Source organism: Corapipo altera, unplaced genomic scaffold (genome assembly GCF_003945725.1).
Source record: "Corapipo altera isolate COAL_440 unplaced genomic scaffold, ASM394572v1 182, whole genome shotgun sequence".
Lineage (NCBI taxonomy): Eukaryota > Metazoa > Chordata > Aves > Passeriformes > Pipridae > Corapipo > Corapipo altera.
Window position 1 is genome coordinate 203,832 of NW_020885056.1, and position 10,673 is coordinate 214,504.

At 50.9% G+C, this 10,673-nt stretch overlaps 1 protein-coding gene across 1 annotated transcript in view; it reads left to right on the forward strand.

The window, feature by feature from the left end:
• BIN3 (bridging integrator 3) overlaps positions 1 to 10,673 on the forward strand; it is a 39,280-nt gene that overhangs the window by 21,459 nt on the left and 7,148 nt on the right. Inside the window, exons 6-7 of the mRNA XM_027668906.1 lie at positions 515 to 555; positions 9,755 to 9,896. Coding sequence (XP_027524707.1) covers positions 515 to 555; positions 9,755 to 9,896 — 183 coding nt within the window. The remainder of the gene's footprint in view (positions 1 to 514; positions 556 to 9,754; positions 9,897 to 10,673) is intronic.

Consider the following 10,673-nt stretch of genomic DNA (forward strand, 5'->3'; position numbering starts at 1 on the left):
TTGGAAGGGATCTTAAAGCTCATCCAGTTTTCCACGGGCAGGGACAACTTCCACTGTCCCAGGTTGCTCCAACCTGGCCTTGGACACTTCCAGGGATCCAGAGGCAGCCACAGCTTCTCTGGGAATTCCATCCCAGCCTCTCCGCACCCTCCCAGGGAGGAATTCCTTCCCAATATCCCATCTAACCCTCTGGCAGTGGGACGCCATTCCCTGTGTCCTGCCCCTCCATCCCTTGTCCGGAGTCCTTGTATCTTCCCCTTCCAGACAGATCCTCCTTCCCTTTTTATCATCATCCCCAAAGCTTTTCCCACACAAGTTTCTCTCTAATCTCATCCTCCTGGCTGGTTGTACTGGGGATTTCTGCCCACACTGAGCACATGGGGCAAATCTGCTCCTTTTTGGTTAAAGAACATTGTATTGTGCCCCAAATCCCAAACCACCCCGGAGTGGGCTCTGTGCAAGCCCGTCCTTGTGCAAACTGGCTTTTCCAACCGTCCACTTTTGCTTTCCACAGGTGAATCAGATCCAAAAAACAGTCATAGAGCCTCTGAAAAAGTAAGTACCAGCACCATTTCATATATATATTACATATATATTTTATATATATATATATATATATATTATTACTAATATATCCGTGCAAGGAAGGGAGAGATGTTGCAGAACCTTTGTAGCCAGAGAGGTGGGAAATACAGAGAGGAAAACACCCAAACCCCACAGTTTTGCCACCCTGGTTTGCAAAATTCCCACTTTTCCCAGGGTCACAGGTTGTACCCCCAAACCTTTAAAGGATCATCACTTCAGTTCTCTCCCCAGTACCCTCTGAAATCCTGAGATTTGCTGTTTTGTTACAGGAACAGAGCAAAGGGAGCAAAAAATAAAATGAAATTACCGTAATATGACAGTAAGTGTTGCAAATTGCTGAATAACAATTGTAGTTCAGGTTTGACACACAGAGGGTTGTTGTGGTTTTGTTTTTTTTGGGTTGGTGTTGTTTTTTTTATTTTTGGTTTCTTTTTTTTTCCCCTTAACTTGTTGTTTTCTGCCCAAATCTGAAAGTAAAATCTCCTGGATCACTTAGCACCTGAGGTTACAGCTTGTTCCTGTCTGGGGGATGTTTTGGTGACTCAAGTTTTACCTCGGTCGTCTTTCCACGACCAGAAATTCTTCCTTATTTAAGGGTGGGGGAAAAAAAAATGAAGAAAGAAAGAAAGAAAAAGGAAAAAAATCCCAGCCTTTTGTTGCTTATTATCTAGATTGTCCTCATGAAAGATACATTAACTTTTTCTTCCAGCATTCTGTTAAAATTGGAAGAACTTGTGTTTCTGAAATATTATGTTTTTTTTTTCCTCCAGCTTGTGTTAGTTGATGAAATGAAAGACAATCCCTTCCCCTGCAAACCTTCCTTGTGTTTTAAATCCTGGGGTGGTTAACCCAGGGGAATAAAGGCAATTTCCATGTGTCCATGGCCATGGAGATGCTCCAAGGGGTGGAGCCCCTCTGCTCTGGAGCCAGGCTGGGAGAGCTGGGGGGGTTCACCTGGAGAAGAGAAGGATCCAGGGAGAGCTGAGAGCCCCTTGCAGGGCCTAAAGGGGCTCCAGGAGAGCTGGAGAGGGACTGGGGACAAGGGATGGAGGGACAGGACACAGGGAATGGCTTCCCACTGCCAGAGGGCAGGGAGAGATGGGGAGAAATTCCTCCTGTGAGGGTGGTGAGGCCCTGGAATGGATTTCCCAGAGGATGCCCCATCCCTGGGAGTGTCCAAGGCCAGGTTGGAGCAACCTGGGCTAGTGGAAGGTGTCCCTACCCGTGGCAGGGGGTTGGAACTGGATGATCCTGAAGATCCCTCCCAACCCAAACCATTCCATGATCCCATGACACGGGACCATCAGTTATCTGTCCAACCCTTCAGTTAAACACAAGGGTGTTTTCTCCAACCTCCTGGCTGCTCTCCAGGCTTGGCAATTCTCTCCAACTTCCTAAATTTCCATTGGCCTAGAACATGATATTTCCTTTTTCCACTCCCCTTCCTGCCCTCTGGCACCTGCAAACCATCACTGGGTGCCCTCAACCAGCTCATGTTTCGTGCTGGGGAAGCTGCACCTCCACAAACCCCCATCCTTCCCTTCCCTCCTCCTCCCTTTGTAGGTACATTCCTGGCCAGGAACATTTCTGAGGAGCCCAAGGGTCCATTTTGAGGCTAATGAGATGCAGGAGAGAGAAGTGCAGAGTTTGCACCTCCCCTCGTCCTTGCTGGCAAATAAAACCCCGGCGACATTTCTGGGATAAAAGTTCCAGATTAATGAAAGCTGCCTTGAGGAGCTCTTCTCATTTCCAGTTAGGTATTCCTTCTCTTCACAGAGGCAGCTCTCCCCAGCCTCTCCCAAATTTGCTTTGACCTAGAAAAAAAGGCTTTTTTTTTTTTTTTTGCTCCAACAGCTGCACTTTATTACATCTTCACTGGTGGTCTTTTATAGTTTATTAGCCAAAGAAACAGATAAGTTTAATCCAGACAATTATCATTAGTGGTAATATATTGTAATCAGAGGCACATGGGCTGTAAAATCTCCAGTCAGTTGTCCAGGGATTGGAGTTTTCAGGCAAATATTGGGGAATTTGTTAAACCATGTTGGAAAAAAGCAGTAGTAGATTTAGGGGGGAGGGGGAGGTGGAGGCTCGTATTGTTTAAATCCTTCTCCTTCTGGGGACGGAGGGTTATTCATAATTTGGCTTTTCGAGCCCCTTGGCTGGCAGTTACTCATTTATTTTCGGGGAAGGAGCAAAGGCCCAGTGAGAATATTGCATATTTCAGTGGGTGGGTTGGGCAGGGAGCTGGGCAGGGGCGGGGAGGGCTCGGCTCCTCTTTGGGACATGCCTGCGTAGTTTCACACCAGATCAGCGGATTTTGGGGGCAAAGAGGGAGAGAAAAAGCAGCTGGTCTTTCCTTCCCCTCTCCCAGTTCTTCACTCTGGCTTGGGTGAGCAGCCAGGGCAGAGGCAGGGATTGGTGGTGTCACCTTAGTGTTCCGTGTTGTGCGTCCGTATTTAAGGGAGGAAGCGGCTTAAACCAGCCAGGTGGTTTGGGGATCCGTGGGATTTAGGGCCTTTCACGTTTGGAGCCGATTTTCGGGGCCGCAGGGTCTCGATTTAACAGCCTCTGTCTGAACCTCCCCAGGCAAGGGGGTGTCGTGGTCACCTGGCACGGTCCCGTTCCCTTGGCTCCGAGCATGGAGAGGTTTGGCCATGGGGTTGTTGTGGTCACTCCAGCATGGCACAGTCCTCTTGGAGTGCTGTCCAGCTCCCAGAACCAGGGAGGCTTTAGCCATGGGAATGTCGTGGTCGCCCTGGCACAGCATCACCCCCTTGGAGTGTGCTCCTGCTCCTGAGAACAATTGGCACATGGTCCTGCTCCCAGAATCGGAGGGGTTTTGGCCATGGGGATGTCATGGTCACCCCAACTCAGTATCATCCCTTTGGAGCATTCTCCTGTTTCCAGAGCTGGAGAGAGCTTAGCCATGGGAATGTCCTGGTTGCCCTGGCACAGTGTCATCCCTTTGGTGGGTACATGCTCCCAAAATTGGAGAGGCTTTGGCCATGGGAATGTTGTGGTCACCCTGGCACAGCATCATCCCCTTGGAGTGTGCTCCTGCTCCTGAGAACGATTGGCACATGGTCCTGCTCCCAAAATTGGAGGGGTTTTGGCCACGGGGATGTCGTGGTCACCCCAGCACCCCTTTGGACAATTCTCCTGCTGCGGGAACTGGAGAGGGTTTAGCCATGGGAGTGTCCTGGTCGCCCTGGCACAGTATCATCCCTTTGGTGGGTACATGGTCCTGCTCCCAAAATTGGAAGGGTTTTGGCCACGGGGATGTCATGGTCACCCCAGCACAGTATCATCCCTTTGGTAGGTACATGCTCCCAAAATTGGAGAGGCTTTGGCCACGGGAATGTCCCGGTCAGCCTGGCTTTGGCAGGGGTGACTCAGAGGGTGCTGCCACCTGGGTGCCACCACCCAAGGGTGTGTGTCAGCCCTGTGGGACATCCCAGAAGTGGGATGCAGCAGCAGATGGATGTATAAATTCAATTGGAGCGCGTGGCATCCCCGGCGAGGGGATCACCCCCTTCATCCCATCACCCCCTTCATCCCATCACCCCACCATCCCATAAACCCCATAAACTGCCTTTCTTGCCGGTGGCTGAAGCCGATCACGGGCCACGAGCAGCTCCAGGGGTGCCAGGACCGGAAGCAGGAAAAGCCGCTTTCATGTCCTTAACGAGCCCCTAATGAGGATTTGGAGGCCAGAGCAGCCACATGGCCCCTGCGCCGCCTAATCCCCCTCTGTGCCGCTCCCCTGGCCCGGCCCCCTCCGGCCTGTGCCTTCTCCCTCCCCTCGGAAGGGCTGGTTTTAATTTCCCCCTTCCTGGTGGGTGGACGGGACGTGTGGGCACTGGCTGAGGAATGGCAGGAATCCCCTGAGCCGTCCCGGTGCCTCTCCCAGCTTCCCATCGCTTTCTTTGGCGTCCGATGCTCCCCAGCTCTTTTATTCCTTTTTTTTCCCCCCCTGTCCAGCACCAGCCCCTTTCCTTTTGCTTTCATTATCCAAGCCATCATCCCTAAAATAATGCCATAGGGAAGAACCACCTGTGTGCCAGCCTAGTCCAGCTCTCAGGCTGCCAACAGGAGCGTTTGAGACACTTGAAAATGGGGAAAAATAAAGGTTTCATTTCACCGTTATTTTTTTTCCTCTGTGCGAAAGCCCTGGCACCTCTTTCCCATTGCTGGCTCTAAAAATGGGGGCTGGAGGGAGCTGTGGGGCAAGGATTTGGGATGGAGAGGGTGAGGATTTGGGATGGAGAGGGTGAGGATTTGGGATGGAGAGGGCGAGGAGAAGAGCTGCAGGCTGGGAGGTGACGGGATGTTCCCGCTCCTCCAGCGTCCCCACCATCCCCATCCTGGCCCTCCCAGCAGAGAGGTGGGAAGAAGTTTTCAATTTGCAAGCCCCAGACTTGTCAGCTGGGCTGACAAACAAACGGATCCAGCGGTGCCAGGAATCCTGGGGGGCACTTTTATCTCCCGTGGCAGCGTCTCTCCAACCCCATCCTTTAATTACAGGGAGGCCGGCGTGGAGACGAGGTGGCAGCCTGATTTATAATTCAGAGGACGGGGTGATTTAGATGTTTTCCCAAGGATAACCTGTCATCCCAAGAGGAGTTCACCAGCAGGTTCCCCCTCTCCCCCCCCACGGCAGCAGGGAGATAGTAATTTGTATTTTCTTTTCGTTATCCCTGCGTATCTCCCCTCACCTGCTCCTCTTAAGCCGCCTGGGCTGTAATCCCCTCTCAGCAGCCTTCCCTAAAAAGTGACAGGGAACAACAGCAGCTTATTCCACAAGCTGCTTTCATGGCTGGGGCTCTAATACCCCCGTGCTGCTGTTTTACCTTCACTTCACCACCACTCCCTCCAAATTTTACTCGAGTCAGCTTTGATTTTTCTTTGTTTTGTCGTGAAACAAATTAAAACTCAAGTAGCAGAGGGCAGTGGTGGGGATTTGGGGCTGGTTATGGCTGTCAGACCCCCTCATTCCATATGGAATGAGCGTAAGGAGGAGGACAGTGCTGGGATTGTTGACAAGGTTAGATATTAGGAATTTTTTTTTCATGGAAAGGGTTGTTGGAACAAGCTGCCCAGGGCAGGGGTGGAGTCGCCATCCCTGGAAGTGTTCAGAAAACATGGATGTGGCACTTGGGGACACGGTTTGGTGGTGAACACGGTGGTGCTGCTGGGCTGATGGTTGGACTTGATCCTAAAGATCTTTTCCAACCTTAATGATTCCTTGATTCCGTGATAAATTCCCACATCTACTCCAGGGTTTTCCCCTGTGCACCTCGCAGTGATAGGGATTGTTGCCCTTGCTCCGTGTGGTGGGGAGTGAAATGACCAGGATTTGATTGTGAGGCTTCCCTGGGCCTTCCCCCAACTCCCTAAAATCCTGGGATTAGTTGTTCAGGCTCCATTTCCAGGGGGGGCTGGTGCTTTTTGGGGGTTTCTCCCCTCCCGTGGCACCGAGGTTGGTCCTTGTCCCTCGTTCTGCCGCCAGGAGGGTTCACACTCCTCAACCAGAGGCTTTGGAAAACATCTTTGATCCCCGTGGGGTTGTTCTTGGAGGGCTTGGACGTGCCTGTGGATGGCAGGAGCTCTGCAGGCGCCTTTGTGCCAGGCTTTGCACCAGCAGCATTTGGAAATAACATGCATGGGATGGTTGGGAAGGCACTGGGCCGACATGTGAAGTGATGAAGCCGCAGGAATAACTTGGCACTGGCACGAGCCCGTATCTCCCTGTCACCCTGGGATCATATTTCTGTCCACACAGGGAGAAAAAACCTGGGCAGGACATCAGCATGGGCAAGAAACCTGCTGTCTGTGAATCCCAGGGGATTTCAGAGCTGCTGGAATTTAGGTGGAGTTGGAGCTGGAGGCAGCTTTGCCTCAATCCACAGCAGTCCAAGGAAAGGAGCATCTTGCCCTGCTTGAGCTGAGCTAATCCTGCATGAAAATTAAACCAAGTGGCTTGGCTGGCACGGGGAGAGCTTGGTGGGCATGGGAAAAGCTTGGCTGGCACAGGGAGAGCTTGGTGGACACAGGAAAAGCTTGGCTGGCACAGGGACAGCTTGGTGGCACTTTGGTGGTGTCCAGAGGAGCCACAACTGACCCAATCCTTCCTGCTGGCACTGGAGGTGAAGGATCACCACGGTGACACAATGGGGAATGGGTTTAAACTAGGAAAGGGGAGATTTAAATTAGAGATTAAGAGGAAATCCTTCCCTGTGAAGGCGGTGAGGAACTGGGATGGAATTCCCAGAGAACCTATGGCTGTCCCATCCTTGGAAGTGCCCAAGGTCAGGTTGGAGCAACCTGGTCTAGTGGAAGGTGTCCCTGCCTGTGGCAGGGGGTGGAACAAGATGATTTCAAGTCCCTTCCAACCCAAACCATTCCATGATTCAATGATTCCCAGGAACTCAGGACTCTCCGAGCCGGGCACGGCTGCGGATCCAGGGAGCTGAGCCCCCCCCCTTCCCTCTGAAATGCAGCGTATAATCTATGCATTAAAATTCCTTGTGAGACAGTAGTTGCTGTGCCTACACAGTCACAGCCTCTTCAGATGCAGCCCTGTAGATATTTTACAAAGCTCTGCGTGTAGATATTTTACAAAGCTCAGTGTCCTCCCATCACGGGGCTGCCAATCCCAGTTGATGCCGGGAATGAGAAAGGGGAACAAAAAAAAAAGAAAAAAAATAAAAATCGAGCATTTTTCCCTCTTTAAAAGCCAGATTTGACTTCAAAGTGAATGGAAACTGCGTGGCTGATCATCTTCCTGCCTCCTCACTCACTGCTTCCCCGAGCCAAAGGGTTTGCTCTTCCCCCCCGGGTGGAAGTGGATGGGTGTGGATTCTCCGGTGTCTCGTGGCTCTGTGAATGCAGGAGCACCGTGGATGTGCCAGGGAAAGGCTGGGCCACCGAGAAAACACCACCAAAAGCTGGGTTTAGGTGCCAGCAGAAGGCTCAGTGGTTTTGGGACGTCTCTTAAAAGTGTTTTCCAGGAGCTGGTGGATGCGCGGGAGGTGACGGCCACATCCAGGACGTGCTGGGTGGTGACCACCTTGCTGCACAGCAGAGAAGGGAGCATTTCCCAGCCTCAGGCCATCTCCTCTGCTGTTCCCATGCCTGGATTTCTCACTGTGGAGGAGCAGCTCAGCTCTCCCCCGTGGCCCTCATTCCCTGCTCCTGCCCTGCTTTAGGTCCGAGGGTTTGTGTCCTCACCAAACCTCCCCCATCAGGGATAGAACATAAAATAAAGCCAAGAGAGCCCCTGGCCTGGTGGGATCCATCCTTTCCATTAATAATTAGGAGAAATCCCTGCAGAAGCTGCCACCTCAAGTCTGTGCTGTTGGCAAAAAACATCCACATTGAGGAGACCTGGTTTAAAAACAGCCCTGGAAGTGCTCCAGGCCAGGTTGGATTGGGCTTGGAGCCTCCTGGTCCAGTGGAGCATGTCCCTGCCAGTGGGATTGGAACTGGATGGTCCTTAAGGACCCTCCAAACCATTCCATGGTTCTATGAAACCAAACCATCTTTTTATGAGACCTCTCAGCCTGACCACCCCTTCCCATCCTCCGCACCCTCCTTCCCTCCCATCCCTGTTCCTCTAACCCTTCTCCCGGCGTATTTTTGGACTTTATGAAGAGGTAGGAGATATTTTAGCAGCCCAGGAGCTGGTGAGGCCATGCCTGGAGCCCGGTGCATCCAGGACATGTCACCCATTTAAATATAATGGGGCCGTGTGGGACAGTGCCCATAAAAAGCAATGTCAGGGCAGAGCATCTGATCCGCCCTGGGCAGCTGGAGAAGCTCCCTGATGACTTTTCCAGGTTGTTCCTCGTGCCACAGCCCCAGTCTGTCGCAACAGGGTCGGTCAGAGGGAGAATATCATGGGATAAATATATATTTGTATATATTTGTTCTGTGCCAAGCATGAGAGCCTTGGAGGGGGGACGTGCGGGGACCGGTCGGGATTGGAGGATCACGTCCCTCTCCAGCATCTCAGCGAGGGATGCTCTGCACAAATGCAAATATTCCCACTTCTCCCTCGCTCCTGGAGTTCGCCCTTTGCTCAGGGATAAAAGTTTTTCCCTGGGCACCCCCCAGTCCAGCACATCAGCACCCTCCGGAGCGAGCGCGGCGGCAGAAAATGGGATTTTAATAGGGGATGGAACGGCTGGGAACACCCGTGGTTTCAGCTGAACCCTGGATTTAGGTCACATCTAAAGCAAATTACACTCATAAAGTGATATTTGTGTCTTTTCTTCTTGCTAATGTGCCCCCCAGTCACTTTGTATTTATATATATTATTATTTTTTTTTTAACATTTAAAGAGGTGGAAAAGCTGTTTGTTCCCTCTTGGAAGTAAAATCCATCACCAGGCTGTTCAGATATATTTTTCACCACCAATTCCTGGCTTTGACTCCCCCAAACCACCTTGTAAATTATGAATATTAAATTAATATCCCCGGAGGGAGCATCACCCATTTGATACGAACCCACAGCCCAGCCCTGCTTCCCACTGGTGTAATTTGATTTACTGGAATTTGGGAGACAAGAGCAAAGCTCCAGTTCCTGCTTTTCCCTTTTCTGTCACGTTCAAAACTATTCTCTCTGGTCTCCCCCATCAGATGTTCGTTGTTTCCTCAATTTGTAACACATTTTAATGACACGAATCTTCCCGTGGCCTGGGGCTGATTTTTGGATGCTGTTAGTCCTTCTGGGAGGAGGGGTCAGAGCTGGGTTTGCAACCCCAGAGTAGCAAAAAAAAATTTGCCCTCCCAAAAAGTAAAAAAAAAAATTAAGCGAAAGGTTAAAAAAAATGGCTCCCCCCAAAAAAAAGCAAATTAAGAGAAAAAAAAGGCAAAAATTAACGATAAAAGAGAAAAATGCAAAAAAAAACCCCAAAAACCACAAACCAAAAAATGGCTGCACTTAATATTTCATATTTATTTTTTCATGGACTTTTTATTCAGCTTCTCTGCCTGCTCATTCCCCTTTCAGAGGGGGATTGGGGAAATACCACATTAATTAAGTGTACTGTGTGACCATCACAGAGCCCTGGAATGGTTTGGGTCGGAACCTGGCCCAGGGTGCCTTGGGTGCTGCATCCATCCAAAATCTGCCATCCCAAGGCCTTTCCCATCCCTTTTTCCAGGTTCAGCAGCGTGTTCCCCAGCCTGAACATGGCGGTGAAGAGGCGGGAACAGACGCTCCAGGACTACAAGCGCCTGCAATCCAAGGTGGAAAAATACGAGGAGAAGGAGAGGACCGGCCCCGTCCTGGCCAAGCTGCACCAGGTACCGAGATACTCACCCAGCATTCCCAGGAAAACTTGGGGAAGAGCTTTTCCCTTGGCACCTGGCCACCCGTGCAGCATATGAACAGTTTGGAAGGGTGTCTTTTTACCAGTGGGGAAAAAAAAAAGAATCCCCGGGTTGGATAATGCGGATTTTAAAGCAAAAGAGCCGCTTTTCCAAGATAAAAGGGAATGTTTTCCAACGCAAAACGGGATCAAAGCCCCCCAGGAGCTGGGGGATGCTCGGGGTCGAGGCACAGGGGGGGTTCCCCCCCTCCCGACCTCCCCGTCTGAGGGAGCAGCTGGATGGGAAAAGGGACAGATCAGAGCATTCCCCCAGCTTTATGTTTCCCACCTGTTCCGAAAATTCGTCTTGGAAAAAATCACCGGTAATTGGTTAATGGGAAGTTGTGCCAGATTTATTTTTTTTTTCCCCCCCCTCCCCCCCCAATTTTCAGCAGAATCCCGATTGGGGGTTTGGGTTTTTTTGTCATTCCAAAAATTCTTTGAGTTTGGAATTAAATCTTCCCCATCGTTTCTCCACCAAATCTGTGGCTCCGCCAGCACGTGGCTTGATCCTCTCGGAGGAACAATTGATTCCCAGCGTCAGAGAAAATGGGTTTTTCTGATGAGTTTTCCCCCCCCCCCCAAAAAAAATGAAGTTTTGTGTTAAAGAACAGCCCGAACAAAAGACACCTCTGATTTAACAGTAAGCAGCTTATTTTGCTCAGCCTCGGCGACTAAAGCTGGGGCTGGAAAAACGGGAGTGCTTTTGTCC